The sequence below is a fragment of the Emys orbicularis genome, chromosome 7, assembly GCF_028017835.1.
Source record: "Emys orbicularis isolate rEmyOrb1 chromosome 7, rEmyOrb1.hap1, whole genome shotgun sequence".
NCBI classification, from domain to species: Eukaryota; Metazoa; Chordata; order Testudines; family Emydidae; genus Emys; species Emys orbicularis.
The window spans coordinates 17,271,133-17,296,039 of NC_088689.1; the positions used below are offsets into that span (position 1 = coordinate 17,271,133).

The 24,907-nt window shown below is 42.0% G+C and overlaps 1 protein-coding gene across 1 annotated transcript in view; it reads left to right on the plus strand.

The window, feature by feature from the left end:
* Positions 1-578: 578 nt before the first annotated feature.
* INPP5F (inositol polyphosphate-5-phosphatase F) overlaps positions 579-24,907 on the plus strand; it is a 103,800-nt gene continuing 79,471 nt past the window's right edge. The window contains exon 1 of the mRNA XM_065408183.1: positions 579-675. Coding sequence (XP_065264255.1) covers positions 579-675 — 97 coding nt within the window. The remainder of the gene's footprint in view (positions 676-24,907) is intronic.

A 24,907-nucleotide genomic window follows, 5' to 3' on the forward strand; every position in this document is an offset into this window, starting at 1 on the left:
CCTAGATTGTCGGTGGGCTGCTGCTTCCTCACCAGGGGCTCGGAGCTGCTGCCTGCTGAGCTGCGGGAGGGTCAGAATATGCTGCAGGGAAGGGGCCGGTGGCTGCTGTGGCTGAGGAGGTGGCCCCACCAGCAGCCGGGCTCTTTGCCCCCACAGCTGAGGGGGAGGGGGCGCGACCCGGCCGTGGCTGGCGGAGGGGTGCCGGCCACGCGCACGGGAGCGCTGATATAGGACTACGGGGGGCTCCCCCGGCGCTGGGTGAGACCGCGCGGCCCCTTTAAGAGGCCGGTGAGCAGCTGACGGGTGGGATCACGTGGCCCGAGGCTGGAGCCGGAACCCGGCCGGGCTGGGAAGCGTCAGACAGCGGCGAGGCTGTGGAGCGTGGACCAGTGAGGCAGGGGTTGCGCGCGCGCTCTCACTCCCTCCCTCCCTCCCTCCGACCCCCCTCCTGGCCGTCTCGCGCGCCGCCGGGCTGTGGAGCCCCAGCTCGGAGCAGGAGTCCGCGATCCCCTGCGCGGGGCGGCGTTCCTTGCTGCCCTCCCGCTTCTCTCGCCGGCCCCGCCGCCGGGCTCCGGAGCATGGAGCTGTTCCAAGCCAAGGATCACTACATCCTGCAGCGCGGGGAGCGGGCGCTCTGGTGCAGCCGGAGGGACGGTACCCTGCAGCTGCGACCCGGTGAGTCAGACGCGGCTTGGAGGGGAGAGTCTCCGGCACCCGGGGGCAGGCGGGCTGGGCTGGGCTGGGGACAGGTGGGGTGAGGAGACTGGCGGGGGGCGGGCAGTGGGAGGACATGGCCGACAGACCCGCTCAGGCTGGGGCACGGGGTGGGCAGGTTGGGGAGTGAGAAGGGGGATGGCGGATCCCCTGGGGGCGGGACGAGCGGGGGATGACGAGGGGGATGGCGGACCCGCTGGGGCGGGGAGGGGGTGACAAGGAGGATGGCGGACCCGCTGGGGAGGGGAGGAGAAGGGTGGGCGCGGTGGCAAGGGGTGTGTGTGTGTGACGGGGGGGATGGCGGACCCCCGGGGGCGGGACGAGCGGGGGGTGACGAGGGGGATGGCGGACCCGCTAGGGAGGGGACGGGGGGGCAAGGAGGATGGCGGACCCGCTGGGGAGGGGCGGGGGTGGGGCAAGGAGGATGGCGGACCCGTTGGGGAGGGGAGGAGAAGGGTGGGCGCGGTGGCAAGCGGGAGTGTGTATGTGATGGGGGGGGATGGCGGACCCGCGGGGGGTGACAAGGAGGATGGCGGACCCGCTGGGAGTGGTGACCAGGAGGGGAGCGGACCTGCTGGGGGGGGGCAGGGTGGTGAGTGGGGCTAGTGATGAGGATGGTGGATCGAGCCGCTGAGGGAGAAGGGTGGTGACTCGAGGAGGGGGTGACATGGTGGACCCGCTGGGGGGGCAGGCGGGGGTGGGGTGTGGACCCACTTGGGGGGCAGTCTGGAGAGTGGGGGGTGATGGAGAGCGGGCGGGATGGTGGATGCACTGATGGGGGTGGTGGTGGTAGGGATAGTGGACCCACTAGGGAGGCAGGTAGGGTGGGGGGGGGAGGAGTGACAAGAGGATAGGCAGCCCTGTGGGGGGGGGGGAGCAGGGTGATGAGTGGGGGATGATGAGGATGTGGGGGGCAGGGTAGTGAGTGGGGTGATGGGGAGGTTGGCAGATGGGATGCTGAGTGGGGGTTATGGGGAGGTGCTTGAGGATGGCAGATCCACTTGGGCACATGCAGGGTGGTGGTGATGACTACAAAGTGGGTAGCTGACCCACTGGGGTAGGTTGGTGAGTGTGGAGGTGATGAGGAGGATGACAGACCCACTTGGGGCGGGCAGGCAGGCTGGAATGGGTGGAGAGGTGACAGAGGATGGTAGGAGACCCATTCAGGCAGGCTGCTAGTACTTTTGAGTGCTGGAGGGCTTACAGGGTGGGGGATGAGAATCTTGAAAGCCTTGAGGCACTAATAAACACAGAGGTGGTGCTAGTCCATTGGGGGCCCTAAGCAGGAATATCCCCCCCACCCCGAACACATAATGAAAAGGGAATAGGGGGTTCCGTTGACCTGTTTGGGGCCCTAAGAAATTGCTTTGTCTGTTTATGCCTAGCACTGGCTTTGGATAAACATGAGTTTTCATTCCTTCTTTCCTCTGCAGCCTGACAATGCTGTAGGGATCAGTTATTCCCCACTCCTGAAGCAATAGGGTTGTGATGGTTTGCTACCCCTGCTTAGCAAAATATAACCCAATATTTACAGTCACCTTTCCTCATTATGCTGCTGCAGCCAGCAGTCTGAATTGAAGCACCATGAGGGGAGCTGGATAGACAGCCCTGTACCTGGGGGTCTGGGATATGTGTTGTTGTGGGTACAGGGCTCTGCTGATTGCCCAGTGAAATGGGGGCTTTGTCATCTGGTCATTATGCTGAAATGGCTGTGTGGTCGTTGACAGTCTCTACAACCTATTTTTTATTCTTGTACTGATGAAGGATTGTACATCAAGGATAGATCTCATTCCAGTGGTGAATTTCTTAATCCTTCCTGCTGCTGACAGGAATTGGCTTCAGTCACGTTTCGCTGTTGATAAATTATTAGAGTAGCAGCCTCAACAATGGTTTTAGAGAACTAGTCATTCACAAAATACAGAACACTTGTCCCTGTGTATATAATCTAGTATAGGCAGGGTAAAACATCATGCATCAGTTCACACACATGATGGTGTTGAGGTGTCACTAATAGTCTAAATCAGTTTAAAAGTGTCTTTGTTTTCCTGTGAATTTTCCCCCCCTGTAAAAATAAACTGAAAGTGTGACTGCCAGCTGTTTATAGATTGTGTTCTCTCTTTAAATTGTATGTGTGCCGTTGAAATAGACTGGTATATGATTCCTGTCCCTCTTGGACCATCGTGAAAATGAGGAAGGCCTCTTGTGTGACTGAAACAGTGTGCAAAATAAACAGTTCTTTGCTATTGATCTTAATACAGGCTGGTTATCTGGCATATTATCTGTTACATAGGGTAAACAATTCCCTCTCCCTTCTCCTGATTTTCTTTTTATGAGCAATCAGGCAGGTTTGTACTTTTGTGCATGTTGTTCTCATCAGACTCACTTCTGTGATGACTGAGTCTATTTTGAAGCAAGTACCAACTTTTTGTGTGTCACTTAATCATATTCAAAGATACAGTCCATAAAAGTAAAGAAACATGGGGACTCAGACTCAAATACTGAGAAAAGAAGAAGAAGAAAAAAAAAGCAACACCCCTTTCCCCCAGCAATAGCGTAGTCATTTTGGATATTACTAAATACAGTACTATTCTAAGAAGTAACCTTCTACCCTTGAGTAATAGACATAGGCTTAAAATTAAGGAAATATTTGGCCCGTGACTAGTTTTTAGTATGGTATAAATACTTTGGGTACTTTAAAATAGCTGGGATATTTCACTGAAGAGTGTGGCAGCTGCTCATGGACTCTAGCTACTTCTCAATCTTACTACCTATACCTGTCTAAAATGTGAGTCCAAGGAAAACTGAGGAAAATTTTTAGAAGCATGTGTATAATCAAATCTATTACCATCTCTTGAGTACCCTAGTCTGTAAAGATGTAAAAATGTCTAGAATATTTCTAGCAACAAAATACGTAATCTCAAATACTATCAATCTTCATGTATCAAAATAATTATTCTCTCTTATTCTCATTTAAATAAAATCCACCCCAAACAACTTTAATATTTGGCCAGGCTTATGTGTGTATGCATTAAAGTGTGTCCCTCTTGCCACTTTAATTTGCAAGCTTCAGCTCACTTGAGATGGGTTGTAATGTTGTTCTAGCATCATTTATTTATTACATTTTGTCCAGGAGCTTTATTTATAGTTTAGGGTCTGACCATTTTAATTTACAAACCACATTATAACTAGCTTATAACTACCACTTATAAAATGTCTGCTGACAAAAGCTGGTCTAAAGGATAGTTTATTAATTGAATAAATGTTCATACAAAAAATCTAATTTTAAATTGATATAGTTATAATTTTCTACAGATGGGTAGAAAGCTATTACTCTGCACATTAACAAACTTGCACACACTAGTCTTTGAGATTGACGTTCTTGGGGCCTAAAGGCTTTTAATCATCTGTATGCTGTCCGTTGCAGGGATTACTGTGGTCTCGTGGAACCCATTTACTTCAGGGGGCCCTTGTGAGAGTGCAGCAGTCTGTTTGCACGCTGACAATTGCAGGATTGGATTCTTACTGACTGAAAATTTAAAGGAATGCTGTAAATCTGAACTCTACTCAGTTTAAAATAATGAGTAAGTGAAAAGTAATTTGATGCTACATCTGCCCCTTTGCCTTCTTGCCAATTTTTGTTGTGGTTACAGCCGCATTCCTTATTTTTAAATGGTTTTTTCTTTCCTGTCTCTTGCTGTGTAACCTTTGCAAATAGGAGAAAATGATAGTAGTGAAACTGATCATACACAAAGTACTTTCAAATGTGTAAAGTAGATCTGAAAAAAAGAAGTGTATTTCTGTAACTAGCTATTTCTTTTAGTAATAATACATTTAAAAAAAACACTGCACTTGTCTGAATTTTGTTTGTTTTGTTCCGTGGCCATTATAATGGTCAGTATTCCCCAATGATGTGAGTAATCAGATTATATGTCAGTGTTTTATCAGTTAGTAAACAGTAGAGCTATAATCTATGTGCATTGAAATGTTTCATAATTGTATAAGTTGTCAAAATGTTACACGTGGAATATGTATTGCGTTTTTTTTTTTTTTTTTTTGGACGCTTCAGTTTCATTCTGTTCTGCAGTTTCATTCTGTTTAAACAATACATGTGTGTGGTTTGGACTGAATCTCAGGTGGGTGATAAGCCATGCAAAATATTAATGTGTATGTATCTGAGGCCTTCCATTTGAAGAGCTCAAATTAATTTGCCAACACTACTGAATGTAAGCCTCTTGACATCCCTAGAGATAGGTAAGTATTCTCTCCATTTTATGGATGAAGGAAATTGAGACACTATCTCAGGTCAAAATCACACAAGTCCTGTGGGAGAGCTTTTATTAGAATTCTGCTCTCAAATACCTAGTTCCTTTACAAATAAACAATGATTTCTCTATTTCATATATTTAAAGGAACACAGCCATATGTTAGAAACTCTTTACCTACTATTGTTGAAAGTAATACTTGGGATTACTATAAGTGAAAGACTGGGTCCCAGGCAGGGCCAGCAGTATGTCTCTTAGCTTACTCTGTGCATTTGACAGCCCGCTTGAGTATTGAGTATATTCATTTTTTTTTAACTGCATTCAGTTTCTGTTGTGTGTATGTTTTTGCACACAGCAGCAGGGAAAGAAACATGAAAACCCCAAAGTGGCAGAGACACTCAGGTCAAGTGTAGTACTTGATATCAAAATGAATTGATTTTAAACAGTGAATTATGTAACTTGGTATGTAGACTTGGTAAAGGAAATCTATTAAAATTTTAAAAATTAAAATTGGCTCCTTAATTATTTTTTTTTAAGGATGTCTAAAAATGTATATCCATTAGCAGGAAACAAAACTTGTTACGGTCCTGGACCAGTAAATTTGTGGAGATGAGAGGGAGAGCTTCAAAACAGCTGTACTGTGTGTAAAAAGTGTTCCTAAAACTGTCAGGGCATGAGGTATTAAGAGTAAATGTCTTTTTGATATTTCTTCAGGTCTGAATATATAGCAAGTTTTGGACCAATAGAACATTTAAATTCCTGACTAATCTCTTAGATAGCGGAGAGAACAACTTAACTGGATTGGCTTTATTGCAATGAATGTATTTCAGTTGTTTGACTTCACAAGAAGGCTGACATTATGCCCTAATTTGAGAGATAGCTGCTTGTGTTTACACAGGCTTTCTCTAATCGTAGCTGTTTCCTTTTTTGTGCACTTAAAGCATTATTGAATCTCTATATAGAATCTTTAGATTACTCTGGCACTATATGCTAGATTCTTAACTGTCCATGATATGTCTTCAGCATGAAAATCTTACTGGGTGATCAAAACATACTTTGTTTTAATATGTTTTAAATATTTATTGACTTGTTCTAGAACAAATTGTTAGCAGTTCTTGTTTACATCTTACCTAGGATTTCCTGGCATGTATCACCATGCAGATTACAAATATGGATTTAATGACTCTTACTACAAGGATATATATTAGTAGAAGCTGAGGAACTCCTTGGTACTAACTGATCAGTTAAAAACATGAGATGACAAGAAAATCTTAACCAGGTGGTCTTCTTCAAAGGGGGTGGCAGGGGGGGAGGGAGGGAGAAAGCAATAAAGAGCTTTTTCAGCTAAGAGGAATTGTGTGACCAGTAATTTTGAAGGATAAAACACACACTGCACCGGCAACCATAATGTTTTGGACCGTGATCTCTCAAACTGAACAAGATTGTAGTCACTTCTTGGATCAGACACTTGTGAGGGGAGAAACGGGTGTCCAAAAAGGGTTTTGACTTTAGGTGATGTTTTTCCTGCTGTTAGTACTGAGCCAGTATTTTCAGGGTAAATATAAAATGTCTTACATTTCACTCGGAAAACATTCAATCTAACACAACTTCTAACTGGTTGGTGTCACCAAAGACCCCATGCCTTTTTTCAAGAGCAGAGGTGTTTTTAGAACTACCCTGTAATTGAATCTATAGGAGCAAATGTGAATTAACAAAAAAGGGCACTTTCCTAGGAAACGAACTACCGTATATACTCGTTCATAAGCCGATTTTTTTTTTTTTTTTTTTTTTTTAGTAAAAAAGGGAAGCACCAGAGATGAGGGTCGGCTTATGAACGGGTATAGAGAGGGAGAGGTGGGACACAGCCCCTCCCCCCAACAGAGGGAGCAAGGAGAGGCAGGAGAGACAAAAGGGAAGAGGCGGGGCCAGAGTCTCTCCACTTCTGGTCAGGCTGCTCTCCCCCTAGCCTCCAAAGCAGCTGCAGCTCCGGGGCTGGCAGGCTGCAGCCGTGCCGCTCGGCCCCACCCCCCAGAGCAGGCTGTGGCCGCGCTGCCCGGGCACCAGAGCACACTGTGGCCACACCGCCCAGCCCAGCCCGCTGGAACATGCTGTGGTTGCGCCGCCAGGTCTGGCCCGCCAGAGCTGGCTGTGGCCGTGCCGCCCGGTCTGGCCCGCCGGAGCAGCTCCAGCCAGGTCAGAGACATCCTCCCCTGGCCCTCCCCAGATAAGGTGGGAAGGGATGGGGAGAGTGTGGGGGTCCCGGGCTGGGGATGGTCACAGGGGTTACTCCCCTGACTCCCAGCTTCTCCCCCTTCCCTCCCCCCCCCAAAATTTCCCCACCAGTTGCTGTCCCGGCCCATCAGGGTAAGCAGCTGGAGCGCCAGGACACTTTGTTTGCTTAGGTTTACCTCCGTGCCTGCGAATGCTCGAGGTAAACAAACCATCTCGGACCACCAGTGGCTTATCCTGATGGCCTGGGAGCCAAAGTTTGCTGACCCCTGAATTATAGGGTCGGTTTATGAACGGGTTATAAAAATTTTACATTTTTACTTATCCATCTTGTGGGGGTGGGGGGGAATCGGCTTATAAACGAACTGGCTTATGATCGAGTATATATGGTATTATAATATTGGTGCTGCAGAAAGGCTCCTGTTTCTGTGGAGGAGATGGATGCATATCAGCAGTTGAAGTAATTCCCTGCAATGGAATATACCCTTTTATAACTCACTTCGGATTCAAGTGTTTATAGAATATCTACATGGAGAAGAGATTTTTGATAATAGCTCTCTAATCAAGCGGAAAAAGGCATAGTCAGATCAGATTAAATAAGGCACATATTTTAACAGTGAGGGTAATTTAACAATTGGATCAGCTTACCTAAGGAAGTGGTGGACTTTCAGTTTCTTTGTGTCTATCTTTCTAGAAGATATGCATAGCTCAAAGAAGATATGGGCTTGATCAAAAAATTATTGGATGAGGTTTTTTGGCCTGTGTTGTGTAGGAGATCATTGTAACGGTCTCTTTTCACTTTTAAAAAACTATAAGCCGTGTTCATGGTTCCTGCCAGTAAGGGCTCTGATTCTGCAAAGACTTAAACACATGGTTAACTTTAGACACTGTGAGCAGTTCCATTGAAGCAACTGGAACTATTTGCCATGAATAAAGCTAAATATGTGCTTAAGTCTTTGCAGCAGTAGGGCCCAACTTTGTTATCCATTGGCATTGAATCCCCAAACTTAAGCAATTTCAGATAAAACCTGATGCTTTCCAAAGGTGAAATAGTTTTGTTTGGAAGTGGCCTAATACATAGAGGAACTTTACTTTTTATGAACAGTTAGATTTAATTTGCCAACATTTTTTGTTTTCTAAAAGTAGATATTCAGATAAATAAAAGCCAAGCAAACTACTTAAACATGTAGTATACAAAGGTAATGTATACTTATGAATATGTAAAGGCCTACATTTGGAATATCCAAAAAGAAACTAGTTTAACGTTAGGGGTTAGTGGTGTAGATATCACAGACCCCTTCATAATAAGAGCCACTCATAAGCTACATAATATGGTCCACTGAGAGCACATCACAGAATGAAGTTCTGATTGTCAGATTAATATCGCTGAACTTGAAAAATCAACATGCTAGCAATGAATACGAAATTTTCTTTACTGAGAGTGGACGCTGAAGTAATCAATTCTTGTAATTACGGCACAACTCTTAAAAATATTTCTAGACCTCATGGTTTCTGAAATAATTTTCAGAAAGTAACCTTATCCAGTATTTCTTTTCTAGTCTAGAGGCAGCTCGAGTAAACTGTTGCTCTTAGTAGCTCTGCCTAGCACCAAAGGCTGGTAGAAAAGATGAGGTACTGAAGCAGGATCAAGGAACAACATCCTGGTACAAATCTCAGCAGCTTGGTTTGATTGGCGAGGTTGGCTGGCCTGGGCTTCTTTCATGTGTTGCTCCTTGTTTGCTGGTGTCAGGTAACTTTGTCTTGTTATAATTCTTCTGTACCCCCACCCCCTTTTGAGTGGAGAAGTGGGAATGGTATGACTATGATGTTTTGATACTGAGTTTCAGAGTGGTAGCCGTGTTAGTCTGTATCAGCAAAAACAACGAGGAGTCCTTGTGGCACCTTAGAGACTAACAAATTTATTTGGGCATAAGCTTTTGTTGGCTAGAACCCACTTCATCAGGTGCATGGAGTGGAAAATACAATAGCAGGTATAAATACACAGCACATGAAAAGATGGGAGTTGCCATATCAAGTGGGAGGTCAGTCTAACGAGACAATTCAATTAACAGTAGGCTACCAAGGGAGGAAAAATCACTTTTGTAGTGGTAATGAGAGTGGCCCATTTCAAACAGTTGACAAGAAGGTGTGAGTAACAGTAGGGGGAAATTAGTATGGGGGAAATTAGGTTTTTAATGACCCAACCACTCCCAGTCTTTATTCAGGCCTCATTTGATGGTGTCCAGTTTGCAAATTAATTCCAGTTCTGCAGTTTCATGTTGGAGTCTGTTTTTGAAGTTTTTGTTGTTGAAGAATTGCGACTTTTAGGTCTGTTATTGAGTGACCAGGGAGATTGAAGTGTTCTCCTACTGGTTTTTGAATGTTATAATTCCTGATGTCAGATTTGTGTCCATTTATTCTTTTGCGTAGAGACTGTCCGGTTTGGCCAATGTACATGGCAAAGGGGCATTGCTAGTACATGATGGCATATATCACATTCGACCTAGCTACTGCCTCTCAGGGAGGTGGATTACCTATGTCAACGGGAGAACTCCCGTTGCTGTAAGGAGTGTCTACACCAGGGGTAGGCAACCTATGGCACGTGTGCTGAAGACGGCACGCGAGCTGATTTTCAGTGGCACTGACACTGCCCAGGTCCTGGTCACCGGTCCGGGGGGCTCTGCATTTTAATTTAATTGAAGCTTCTTAAACATTTTTAAAACCTTATTTACTTTACATACAACAATAGTTTGGTTATATATTATAGACTTATAGAAAGAGACCTTCTAAAAATGTTAAAATGTATTACTGGCACGCGAAACCTTAAATTAGAGTAAATAAATGAAGACTCGGCACACCACTTCTGAAAGGTTGCCGACCCCTGGTCTACACTGAAGCACTACAGCATTTCAAATATAGACAAGCCCTATAAATGGGGATCTACGTTCTAGTTTGTGAAAATTTCCCTCTTCACTTAGATGAGAGGGAAACCGCATCTTAAGAGAAAATGAACACTAGCATTTCTGAGATTGATGTCATGCAGTCAGCTATTACTGTACAGGGACCTGAAAATATGGGAGGTATTACTATAGGATTTTCTTCTCTCCCTTCTCCCCCAACCGTGGGGTACAAAAGTGTGCTCACTTCCAGAGACCAGAGGTCCAGAACAAAGCATATGATGACATAAAATGGCACTAGGATAACTAAGCTGGCTGGCTGCTATCTTTTTTTTTTAGAATTTAATTGAAAGAGAGCAAGTAGTGCTGACTGCATTCATGTGACTGATATAATTGAAGATTTGAAACAGTTGTCAAGCTCCACTGAAATTTTAACTGTGACTTGCTACTTCAGTTTATTAGAAACTAATGATGGATTTCTCCATTTGTCAGCATGAACCTTTCACAACCGTGTATAGTACCTTTTTGCCTAAATCTGTATGGAAACTAAATAAACAGTCTTTAGAAAAAGAGATTGAGTGAGTGAAACTTCAAAGTATGAAACCAAAATTATTTCCTTGTTAATGATTAAGGAATGATGCCTGTCTTAAATGAACTTTCAGGATAGATTTATGAGCAAGGAATAATTCAGTAGGCCTGGGCAGATAAAAATGGATCTAGTACGTCAAAAGCTCTGAATCTTGTAATTTTAGACTCACATCCTCATCCCTGACTCACTTGATGGTTGCTGAGAGACCCTGGACGGAGCTACAGTCTTTCATTCATAAGCAAATATATGAATTTATTTATGCGTATATAGGTTCTCTTCCATTGACAAAAACGCTCTCAAAAACAGAGTGCTTTCAGTCTTCGGAGACTCTTCAGTTTTTTACTCTACATTTTAAATCACTGTTTTTCTACACAAATGTCTTTCTTTGTCTCAGAAGCTTTTGTGCTAAATAACTATTTCCACAAATCCTATTGACTGTTCATCCCTTCTTTCTCCTTTCCCCACCCTCCCCTACTCATCAGTCCTTTGTAACCTCCAGGCGTTTTCCTTTCCCATCCTATGCAGGGGAATTTTTGGGGAAGTGCTGTATCTGTTGCATGTTGGAATAGATAGATGGTGAAACTTATGTTTGGATATTGTGCCAATGTATACATTTTTTTAAAAAAGTGACTTATTATCAAGATTTATTAGCACAGTTAGCAATTTGCAAGTGACTGGTTTCTTTGTCTTACTGAAGAAATGGGGGCCATTTATGTACTTATCTGAGTGCATCAATTTTTAATGTATTTATACTTGAAACAATGCTGTGAGGTAGGAAAGTACTGTTACCCTTGTTTTACAGATGGGAACTGAGGCACAGAGAGACTGAGACTTGGCCCAAGGTTACAACTAGAGCAGGTCAGAGACATTCCCCCCACACTGTTCTTATTTCCTGCGGGGCTTTGTTCCCCCTCCTTCATGAAAACACATATTGTCCCTCAGTAGTACAATGAACTCCTGAAATACTTAAACTTAATTTAATAAGATTAAACTTTAATTTAGTATGGTTGTCCAGGATATTGTTATATCTGTCATAACTTCTTTAAGGTATGGCCTTTCCTATCATCCACACAGCTAAAGCTTTTGTCAAGGCTTTCCTCATCGTGGCTTGATTACTGCAACTCTTCTTCTTTGGTCTTGACAAATACAGTCTTGCCTAACTAATATCATTCAAAATACTGCTGCAGGGATTGTGTTCCTAGCTCACTGCTTTGACCGTGTCACTCATTTGCATTCCTCCACTGGCTCCCCTTTCTCTGTCACATCAAATATAAGGTAGTTGTCTTCACTTTCAAGGCCGTTCATGGCCTATTCCCACCCTACCTATCTCTTGTTGAAATCTCGATAGTAAATTTCCATCTCTGGCCAATAATGCCAGCTTTCATTGCCCCCTTGTTAAATTTTCACAGACACCTTCATGCTTTCTTCCATGCTGCCCTTCAGGCTTAGGAGGAGCTTAGGTGTTTAGTCCCAGGTGACAGGACTACCTGACCTACTAGTGTCACAGCTACTTTCCAGAACGCCTCTCAGGAAGAAGAGAGATTAATATCTTCCAAGTCTTATTGTTTCTTCCTAATGGCCCATCAAAGCTGGTGGCCTATTGTCTAGTGGGTGTCTCCCAATTAAACACAGTTGTAATTGTCACATAGTCAATATTCCTAACTTTAGATACAGAAATGATGCATGCATACAAATTGGATAATCACATTCAGTAAATTATAACCTTTCCAATGATACCTTACAAGACCCATCTTGCATAAAATATATCTTAGTTAGGCCATATTCATATCATAACAATATTTCTATGAAGACTATGGAGTGTCACGCCACAGTATGTAGCATATATTTTTCATCCTTCCTTTTTACTAAGTGGCTGAACCGTTTTTTGTTTTAGCTTCATCAAAAAGACATTTGGATGCAAGCGAAGTCTTGTAACCTTTTATCCTGAAAAGTGAAAGTTAGGAGTCTGAAAATAGAGGTTGGTAACAGACAGTTATGCAGACTTACCTTGTTGGCAACAATGATTATCAGCAAAACCCAGAGGATTCAGTTGTTAATACTGTGCCCCCCTTGAATCCTCTGTCCACTGCCACAGTGCAGGAAGTGCTGTGTGTCAATGACACTGAGGGGTAGTCTACACTAATGCTTTACATCGGTGCAACTGCGTTGCGTCTGGTGAAGACACGCTATGCCAACGGGGGAGCACTTTATTATTGGCATAAAATTGCTTACTTTCTCATTTTGTCTGTATGAAATTTTAGTTTGCACTAACTTTGCTAGTGCTTTTTATGTAGCCTGTTGTAAAACTAGGCAAATATCTAGATGTGTTGATATACCCCCTGGAAGACCTCGGAGTACCCCGGGGTACGTGTACCCCTGGTTGAGAACCACTGGTGTAGACAAGCCCTAAGTGTGGACATGCCAGCTTGTAAGGAGATGGAACATAATTGTGGGATATTGAGTCAGTGGCATAATCCTACACTTTGGAATTGACCCTGACAATGGGAATCTTGGTATGTTCGAATATGAAAATTAATATCCTACTAGCACTGCCTCTCTTTCAAGACTTTCTAACATATCTCCCAGGAGCATAAAAATGCTAGTCCCAAGTAGATTAAAACTGCATTAAAATTGTAGAGCTAATGATGTATGCCAAACTTCACTCCTATCACTTAGTATCTCATATCCCCTTCATCTCTGGGGTGAAGGTATAATAGTCTCACTGTCTTTATAGTTCCTAGCATACTTCTGATGCTATGTTTAGTGTTTTAATTCTTGTAGCATTGGACCTTTCTGCAGTCACAGTATACTCTTCTAGAGTTTGACTTGGATATACAAAAAAGAATTTCCCAAATATGATGAAATTATTTACTCCGAGCTAAAGAATAATGTGCTGTACATGCTTGGTTCAGGGTGTGACACCTACACGTTAATCATTAACTTGAAATGAATGACTCATGCTTTATGCAAGTTTAAAGGAGAAGCTGTCTTGCCACTGCATAGCAGGACAGTAGGGGAATTTTTTTAAACAAAGTTAACTTACTATATGTTTAAATGCTTGGTGGTGATTATTTTTTTTAAAGAAAGGCTTATTAAAACATTGTACAAGAAAAATATTTTTTCTTTCCCTTCACCACTGGCAACATTTTTTGTCAGGCCAACCTTTGCAAGAGGTCCATTCTCTTCTTCGTCCAGCTCTTTCTAACTGATTTGCGTAGCCTCAGTAACGAGACTGGCATTTCGGAATGTATAGCGATAAGGTCTGTCCCAAAGATCTTACCATCTTGGGGCCTGATCCTGCAAGCACTTAAGTAAGTTCTGATCATGTTGTTAGTTTTTTTTTTTTTAATTCTAAATCATGCTGAATCTCTTCATTCTTATCTCTAAGGTGCCCCTGCACATTGCTTTTCCACCTCCATCTCTATACTAACTTCTTACTATGGTACTGTTTGTGAGCTGTGCTCTATCAGCTGCTCTTGCTTTACTGGTCCCTGTCCCTTTTCTTGATTCATGTCTCCCTACCTGTTTTCATGCTGTCTAATGCCTGGAATATTCTTTGAACCAAGCAACCTTGCTTTCAAAGCCCTTCCTAAAAACTCATTACTTCTGCTAAGTCTCTCTTTTTTTTTTTTTTTTCCCCCTCTCGTCTGCCGTATATGTGCATGCATATATAAAAATAACGATAGCATATTAAATATATATCCTGGAACTTTGAGATACATGTGAAATGACTTTTGTAAACCCATTTTTCTTTTCTTTGTACGTTGTCTAATTTAGCTTGAAATCTTCAGTGCGGGGACCATGGGTGAAACCCTGACCCTGTTAAAGTCGGTTGTAAAGCTTTCACTGACTTCAGTATGGCCAGGATATTACCCTGTCTAAATTCCATGCACACTTTTGGTTCTGTTTAAAAAAAAAAAAAAAAAAAATTGTGAATTACATCTCATATCAACTTTTTGAAAGGCAAAATATTTCTAGCTTTTTAACATAACTTGTTTTTGACGCATTACAAATATGCTGTTATGTATAAAACCTACATCTTCGCATGCAGAGTTCAACTTTTAAACTTGTGTTCAAAATATTTTAAATGTATTCTTCAAGAATTGTTTTACAGTGTCACATTGGTTATCTCTTCCCACCCCTTCCTTTTTTTACTTCCCCTTCCTCAAAGGGACCATACCTGTGTCTGAACTGCACTTTAGCTAGACCAGCTGGACAAGTTCTCCTTTTCCTGTCTACATTTTCATCACTTTCCTCTTCCCCAAGAACACAGCATGTGCCAGACAGTGCTACCAGGAAATGTAAAAGGCTGAAAATGATGAAGATTTAATCAGCTTCACCTTGCTGCTCCTATTATGTTACTGTGCAAACAGTATGCACAAGAGCAGTGCTATAGATAGGATTATCCCTAGAGAATTCCGACATATAGAGGGAGCTGGAAAATGCAGGATACCCAGGACTTTCTGCCAAATTCAGGCACCCAGACAGAAAAATAAAAATACGTGTACTTGAAACAAAAATTTGTTCATTGTTTAAAAAACTGCTCATTATCAGTGTGCAATCTGACATCTAATATAAATACAAATTATCATGTATCAAGTACAGGAATGATTTTTGAATATTGATTTTTCGCAAGCCTAGATTAATGAAAATAGCATGCTAAATTAGTATATTATGGCTATTAATTCCTGTAGTAACTGCTGTAATTAAAGATTAAATTAAAAACTGGATGTGCTTGTGCTGGGTGGGTGAGTGGGTGGGGGAGGGAACAAAATTAAAAGAGCGCTGTTAATTTGGAAGTTCACTACTGTCTAGGTTGTCTGGACTGCTGTTGTGGCGGGTCGGGGGAAAAACAAAGATTGGCTCCTTTTGAGAGAGCCCTGAAGTCAGTGGTCAGATGAAGAACTGACAATAGTAGTCTCCTAACTGATCTTAACTGCTACCACAGATGTCAGATACCTGTGTCTCCCAGGTCATCCAGGGCTGCTCATGTGCAGCTGTGCTTAAAAGAGCAAATACGATGTTAGGATATAGAAGTAAAGGGATGGAGAATAATATAAAAAGTATAATGCCTGTTTAGACTTGGCAAGCCAGTCAGTTGACTGCCTATTATTTTCAGATATTGCAGCAAGAGTATCTGGGGCCTGATTTAGGCCACAGCCTACCTTTTTGGTTGCATCATGGTGTAATCCGTTAGCACTCCTACTTAAATGTTTTGATCACTCCCTGTTTATTATATGATATTGCCACCTATTGGGACAAAGGTGAACTAATTGAAAGTTGAGCATCTTGATTGGCTAGAATCTTCAGGAACAAACACTGTATGTATATCTTTATTTGTATACCAGGCCATCAATGTATGTGACAGTTTACAAAGCATATTAATCAAGTTAAAAGACCTGGTCTGTGCCTCAAAGAGTTTACAATCTAAACTGACTAGACAAACGTACAGAAATTAACTCCGGGTGTAGGGGTGGAGGAGGAAGGTTCAATCATTCTCCTTCACCAACACAAAGGGAAAAGATGCAAAGCCAATAAGCTGCTTCCAGAGTTGGTCTGATGCCTATTTAGCATAAGTGGTATTTAAAAAAATATTTTTTCTTATATAGTTGCTGTTTATTTTATTTCTGTTTAATTTTATTTTTATTTTGTAACCGTTCAGTCTTGAATAACATTCTCACTTAAATGCTAACCAAACAATGCACAAAAAAAAGTTGGTAGCAATAATATTTTTTTTATGTTTAGAACTTCATTTCATTGTTTCACATTTTTCTGAGTTAAAATAACTCAGTTAAGTAACTTGTTTTTTGTAATCAGGCATAAGTGTCTATGTAAGGATAAGTTTGTGAGAGGCCATAAAGTCTTGCTGTTTTTTGTTACTGATGTAATAAATTAGTATTTTAAAATATTTGACCATTTTTGATATTATTTAATAATATGACAGGTCAGTTGAACAATTATTTTTGGTCTGGTCAAATGCCCAACCCTATGTTTTCTTATATAATCACTTGCATCTCCGATTACATCTCAAAGCAATAAAGAAGCCACTACAGAGACTGAAATATGTGTTCTATGGGCTAGGTGAGGCCTGCATGGTCTGGAAGTGAGCAGCTTTCTGCACCAAGCCAATATCTTCAGCTTCCTTCATTGTGGACTCAAACATCCAGTGTCCTAGATTGCGTATGGAAAATGCTGCTCTTAACTTTAAGAAAGATAACCATTACTCTATCCTAAGGCTACTCTGGCTCCCCACTTTCATAGGATTTGGTTCAAAATAGTGTGTGAACTACCTCTCACACACTGTTTTTCTGTAATTCCCTCTCTTCTCCATGTCCAACTTTAAAAAAAAAAAAAAAAAAAAAAAAAGTCCTCTCCCTTTCTCTTGCCACCCTTGACTCTTCCTATATAGATTCTGCTATCAAGAGCATCCTTCCTTTAGCTGTCTGAGTTGCTCTCTCTTGCTGACTCACTTATTTGTAAAAAGCTAATTTTCCTATGCTGTTTTCTTTTCCTTTCTCCATCTTATGATTGCTTTAATTTATTCATCAGTGTCATTTTACACTATTGCTTTCAGTTACTTAAACTGTGTGCTGTCTTTTATCATTATACAGTTTGTATGTAGGACTCTTTACAAAATAAAGTTGTCTACAACTCAGAATTTTGATTTTATATGTATTTGTGATGCAGTCTGTGTTCTTATGTGGCTTTGCTATTTGAAGTTTTTTAGTGGTAGAAACTGTTTTTGGGAATACAAAGTGAGCACACAAGATTCTTTACTAGTCTTGCTGCATATTTGAAACCTAGTCTCTTCCTTGAGAAATGTAATTGTCTTCCTATTCCAAGGAAATTTATATATAAGATGGTAAATACCTCTTGATGATGTAATTATATTAATTTCATTAAGGAGTAAGTTAACAAAGTATTTCTGAGCCTTTTGTGTTCAGAGGATGTTAGGACTGGTCAGGGATGGGGAAGAAGATGCATGTAAAATTTCTGTTCTATTTCTTGCCATAAAGGGTTTGATGCGTAGTACACTTTGGCCGTGACTCCTGAAGGGATTCTTGCAACCTCTTGCTTTATGCCTCAGTATTACTGCTAGGACTTTGCCCCGCCAAGTTCTCCCCACCCCCCACTATTTTTTGTTGGGAGGGAGTGCTTCCTTGAAATGAAGCCATTGGTATGTATCTGCACCTTTGAAAGCTTGTAACATTTAAAGGGGGCTGGCATACTTTTGTAAGATGAAGATAGGGAACTGTACAGACCTAACAGTTGTCTTTTGTGTTGGGATGGCTTGGTAAGATGTATGTATGAAGGGAGTGTGGCCAGATGCTTCTCTGGCAGTGGTGTGTGCTCAGTAAGAGCCCTGGAAATTAAACTGGCATCCTTAAAGAATTGTTGCTTAACTGGGCCTCCTGTGAATTTTCTGCTGCTCAGACCCGGGTCCTGCCACAAATGGTAATTATGATATACTTCTCTGTAAGCTCAGTTTGAGTTGTGTTGTACCTTGCTGACTTGGAGGGAACCTTTATTGCCACAGTAGATTGCATTCCTTTGTTTCAGTGCAAGCTGCAAAGCTTCATTTCATTACTGTGTACAAAGGATATTAAAACTCCTGTAAGAAACTGTAACTGGTGGGGGGAAAACAAACAGTGACACATGATCAGGAAAAGGTTAATTGTTTCTGGAGAATTAGTTGCTTTGAGATTTGAATACTGGTTATAGTAACAAGGAAACTTAAAATCTTATTGGTGGATTTAATATGTTCCTGCTACTGCAAATGAAAGAAATCCCTGTTCACTCTCACCCATTATGAGTTGTATGTAATACAATTATTTTAAATATATGCTTTTCATCCAAAGGCTTCACATCTCAAATACTGAAGGAAAATTCCACAAGTAACCATCGTAGTTGGGTTATAAAAGAATTGCATTTAGTTAATACTGTCACTTGCCTAGATACAGAATGTGAGGACGTGTACCTGCTTGTGCTTCTATAGAGCTTGCTCAGCCACACCCAAGAAAATGGAAATGGTTGTATTTCTATTTTACCATGTTAGTTGGCTTGTTTCTCTTCTCTCCCCCCAAAATTAAAAAGGGCTATAGTTAGCAATGAAATCAGAAGAAGTGAACGTTCCTTCTCTAGGGGCCCTTGTCAGCACTCCTTAGTCAAGGTAAACTTCCACTGACTTCAGTGCTTTTGGAAATAGCTTTTTCTTAATCTGAACTATTTGTATTGTGCTAATAGTTTGCTAGGTTTCAGAGTAGGTACATTACAGAATGAAGAAAGGGTCCCACTGGAAATAGTTTAGTCTAAATCGTGTTCAGACGAGGGAAAATGGGAGGCAACAAAGAATGCAGACAAATAGTGAGGTTAAATATTCATATTACTTCCACAACTTCTTTTTTACACTATTAAAGTTTCTGCAGTTGTGGCTTTCATTAGCTAACCCACCTCACTCAGGATGAGGAGGGTCAGCTAGGTTAGTAGTCTTTGGAGGAAATGCCTTTTTCAATAGAAAGTCAAGAAGGAGGCTTGATTAGGGGGCTGGAGCACATGACTTATGAGGAGAGGCTGAGGGAACTGGGATTGTTTAGTCTGCAGAAGAGAAGAATGAAGGGGGATTTGATAGCTGCTTTCAACTACCTGAAAGGGGGTTCCAAAGAGGATGGATCTAGACTGTTCTCAGTGGTACCTGATGACAGAACAAGGAGTAATGGTCTCAAGTTGCAGTGTGGGAGGTTTAGGTTGGATATTAGGAAAAACTTTTTCACTAGGAGGATGGTGAAGCACTGGAATGGGTTACCTAGGGAGGTGGTGGAATCTCCTTCCTTAGAGGTTTTTAAGGTCAGGCTTGACAAAGCCCTGGCTGGGATGGTTTAGTTGGGAATTGGTCCTGCTTTGAGCAGGGGGTTGGACTAGATGACCTCCAGAGGTCCCTTCCAACCCTGATATTCTATGATTCTAAGGAGAAGACAAAAGTGTACCTAATCAGGTCAAGGATATTTTTAAAAATCCCTCCAGGACATAAGAACAGTTGGGTGATATCAGGCCCCAGTTTTAAGCTCTATGAAAAGTAATTTTTTTTTTTTTTTTTTTTTACAAAACCTAGGACTAAAAATATTTGTCCTTCAAAAAAAATAGTAATTAAAAAACAAACAAACACATGATGGAAAGCTTTTAAAGCCAGTGTTTTGTCGGTAGTGCCTGGAACCCAAGCATTGCATTATTGTGTGACTGCATGACTACTGCAAAGTCAAATTAACTAGAGACAAGTGACTGTGACTGACTGACCTACTTTTGTTACCAAGCTAAGAAATGCATAACTAAATAGTATAAAGAATGGAAAGTAAATTTAAAAATAAGTGGAAGGAATCCTAGTCTCTGCACTTATCAGAACTTGAACATTTTTGATTTTAAATGTAAGCAATTTTTCTGTTGTAGTTTGATGCAAGTGACTGAAAAATACCACTCCTGCATGATGGGAATTCTAGGTATTCATATATTATTTTGGATACTTTGCTAGGGTCGAACAGTATTCAAAAACAATAAAATGTCAATTATGCTTGTGAAGCATTCTCATTGTACATTTGCTTTAAGGTGGTCTTTAATTACATGATCACATACTGTTTTTTCCTGGAACCCTAGTTTTGGGTTGGTGTATGTATTACTTTTCAAAGCTCTGATACTTTCGAGCCTGCCCTTTTAAAAAGTGATTCCTATTTTTATTACAGTACCCCCAAAATGTTTTCAACATCTGCACAATTTGAATTTGTTTATACTCCATTTCCATCTTTAAAAAAACAAACTCTACTTTGGGCAGAGAGAGAGCTTGCAAAATGAATCTTGTAGAAAGTAAAGAGCCCATGAAAGAGGTTAATAGTTCGCAACCTCAGCTGTATGTATTGCTGCTGGTGATAAGTAAAGTGTTAGATTAGGTTTATAGTTAAAATAACTTATAATGGTGTCCAGGCTGAAGCAAGCAGGGGCAAAAGAGCAACATGTATATAGGTTACGAAACCTGCACTTAAGATCCAGTTTAAAAGTGGCATATTACATTTGCTTCAGGCATTCATGTTACTCTTTCATAGGAAATAAAAAGGGCAATACTTCTAATTCATCCTGGTTCAGCTGTAGTTCTCAGTCATGCATAACATCTTTAAAGAAGGAGCTGAAATGGACTGAAACTGAAAAGTAGACTGTTCCTTTTGTGGGTTTTCAAGGGAAATAGCAAGTTCAAATGACCTTAATAGTCAATTAGATCTTGTTGTTTTATCTAAGCAAACTAATTTAGTTATCAAACAGCTTATTGATGAAATTTTTGGAAAACAAATTATTATCTACAGTAATTGCCATTTCTTTAATAACTGGAATGTTAACAGTAAATATGACAGTTGAGTTAAACTATTTATTTCTCATTAATATTTGCTATAAGTTATTGGTAACTTCTTCTTTACAGAGTTGTATTTTTATTATAGACTCCATAGAATCCTAGAAATGTAGGACTGGCTTCAAGAAGTCACCTAGTCCAGCCCACTGTACTGTGGCAGGACCAATAAACTTGGACATACACCTATCAGAGATGGTCTAATCTGTCTTTAAAAATCTCCAGTGATGGGGATTTCACAGTTTCCCTTGGAAGCCTTTTCAGATCTTAACTATCCTTATAGTTAAATCTTTTCCCCTAATATCTAACCTAAATCTCCCTTGCTGCAGATTGAGCTAATTTCTTCTTGTCTTATCTTCAGTGGACATGGAGAACAATAGATCACAATCCTTTTTATAACAGTCCTTAACATCTTTGAAGACTCTTTTCTGGTCCCCCCCCCCCCACCCTCAGGCATTTTCTCTCAAGACTAAATATGCCTAGGTTTTTAACCTTTCTTCATAGGTCAGGTTTCCTTTTATTATTTTTGTTATTCTCCTCTGGACTTTCTCCAATTTATCCCTATGTTTCCTAAAGTGTGGACCCAGAACTGGACACACTACTCCAGCTCAGGCTTCGCCAGCACTAAATCGAGTGGGACAGTTACCTCCTGTGTCTTACTTAGAGCAATCCTGTTAAAACACCCCAGAATATTAACCTTTTTAGTTGCTGCATCACATTGTTGATTCAATTTGTGACCCACTATAAACCCCCTTTCCCCGATCCTTTTCAGCAGCTCTACTGCCTAGCTAGTTATTGCCCAGTTTGTAGTTGTGAATTTGATTTTTTTTTCCTTTCTAAGTGAAGTACTTTGCACTTGTCTTTATTTAATTTCATCTTGTTGAATTCAGACCATTTCTCCCATTTGTCAAGGACATTTTGAATTCTGATCCTGTCCTCCAAAGTGCTTGCAATCCTTCCCAGCTTGCTGTTATCCGTAGATTTTATAAGCATACTCTCCTCTGTTATTCAAGTCATCAATGAAAATATTGAATAATACTGGACCCAGGACTGACCCCTGCAGATAACTCCTCCCAGTTTGACAGCAAACCATTGAAAACTACTCTTTGAGTATGATCCTTCAATCAGTTGTTCACCCACCTTATAGTAATTTCATCTAGACCTCATTTTCCTAGTTTGCATATGAGACTGTCAAGTGGGATTGTGTCAAAAGCCTTACTAAAATAAGATAGATCACATCTACTGCTTCCCCGCATCCAGTAGGCCAGTGACCTAGTCAAAGACAGAAATTAGGTTGGTTTGGCATGATCTGCTCTTGACAAATCCATGGTGACTATTCCTTATAACCCTATTATCCTCTAGGTACTTAAAAATGCATTATTTAATAATTTGTTTCAGTATCTTTCCAGGTATCGAAGTTAGGTTGACTGGTCTATATTTCCCAGGTCCTCTTTGTTCCCCTCTTTAAAGATAAGTACTATGTTTGCCCTTTTCCAGTCTTCTGGAACCTCACCTATCCCCCATGTGTTCTCAGAGATAATTACTAACAGTTTTGAGATGGCTTCAGCTCTTTCTTCTTTGAGTGATGGTCCCTATTGTATTCCACTGAGGCTTATGCACCATGTGCCTGGAGCATTTCAAAGTAGTAACGTCCGTCAGTCTGCTCATGAGCCCTTGCTCTGCCTCAGGGTTTCGCCCAACGCGATAAAGAGTGGGGCAGACCAACCATATCTTCAGTTCCTTCTCACTGATGCATAGTCCAAGTCAGGGCTTTTGCCATCCTTTTGTCCTTGGTGACGCATTTTCCAAACTTTTCAGAAAAATTGTTTTTATTTTTGTGTATAGTTAGGATTCTTGCTGTTTTTATAGTAGTTTTCTTGTTTTTAGAAGTTTTGTAGGCTTAAAGGCTGGGGACGCAGCTTCAGCAGTTTCCTGCCAAACAATCCGCAACCTTCTCCCCAGTACTCAAGTACTGGATTATGTTGAAGAGGCCGGGATTCAAAGTCTGCGCTTCCTGCCATCGCTTGTTTTCCCTCAGCAATGAGCACCAATGCTGTCTGTACTGTTTTGGGGGGAAGCCCACACAATGTCCAGATGCAGTATCTGTCTCTCCTTCCCTGCTTGTACACCTCATTGAGGTTGCCATGGGGCCACAGTCGAATCCTGGCCAGGGAACTCTTTCTCCACCGCCCCCCGACAGTCCAAGAATGTGCCTCCTACTGCAGAACCTCAGTCCGGCTCCGCTGTTACCAGTGCTATGGACCCTGTGCTGGGGCCTAGCCATGAGTCATGAAGCATGCACATAAGTATGGCAGTAAGTCTTCTTCCAGGTCCAAGAAAGACGCTGAGCCATCCACGAGTTCCAGCCGTGGAGCAGTGCCATGTTCCAGGATCCCTCCTGTATTGGCTGTGCTGGCATTCTGTGAATTATCCAGCGGGACAGATCCCCTTACGAGCCCTTGGCTATACCATTGAGTTTGTGGAGCTACCTCCTGCACATCCCTCTCCCTGATCCCTTACAAAGGATCATTCTCACGGATCTCTGATACCTCAGCCCTTCAGTTTGCAAGCCGAAGTTCCACATAGTCATGCTTGCAGTCATCATTCCCTCGCTAGAAAAGTCATGTGGTTCACGGCTCTAGATATGCAAGACACCTACTTCTATATCAACATCTACATGACCCACAGATGGTTCCTGAGATTCATGGTGGGTCCTCGGCACTTCCAACACAGGGTTCTCCTGTTTGGACTTCACAAAGCTTTTCTCCATGATCGTGGCTCATCTCTGACAAGGAGTCCATGTCTTCCCTTATCTAGATGACTGGCTGCTGGCCGCATGGTGCAGAAAGGAAGCTCGAGAGTCAACGTCCCACCTCCTTCTTCTCCTTTCTTCCCTAGGAGTGAATGTCAACATAAAAAAAATAGACTTTGCACCCTACATGGTCCCTGGAATTCATAGGAGCACACATTGATGTGTCCTCCACACGTGCTTATCTGCCAAAAGACAGGTTTCAGAACTTACTGGACCTGATCGCTTTAGTGACTTTCGGTCCCAGCCAGAACTTTTCTTTCCGTCCTCAGTCACACGGCAATGTGCACATACATCATGGCCTTTGCTCGCCTGCACTTCGGCTGTCTACAGCTATGGCTGCAGGGAGTCTACTCCCCTATACACCAACCCATGGACACCATGTTTACTGTTCCACCAGAAGTCATCTCTTCCGTTCAATGGTGGACCGATCCGCTCTAAGTTTGCTCTGGGATGCCCTTCCTTCCCTCCCTGAGCATGACAGTCGTAATGGACATGTTGCTCGATGACTGGGGCACCTGCATGGCATATTACATGACGCAAGGCACTTGGACTGCTCGGGAAGCCAGGATCCACATCAATATCCTGGAACTTCAGGCGGTATGCAAGGCATGCTATCTGTTCTTGTCATGTTGGACAACACCACTATGGTTTACTACATAAACAAGCAAGGGGGCACAAGTCCCCAAGTGGTGTTTGCGGAATCGGTATGCCTCTGGAAATGGTGCATTGAACGGCATATCCTTTTGTCGGCAGCCTACCTGGCAGGAACCCAGAACGTGACTGCTGATGATCTCAGCAGGAACTTTGCAACCGACCATGAATGCAAGTTGCACAGCAAGGTAATCGTGGACATTTTTGGTTACTGGGGAACTCCGATCAGGGACCTCAGCTACTGCCGGGCTCCATGATGTGCCCCTTGCAGACATATGTAAGGGGGTATGTGGAGTTTGGTACACACCTTTTTCCTTCTCATTTATGTAGTGCGTGATTTTGCAACAGATGCCTCGTTCTGCACAGTGG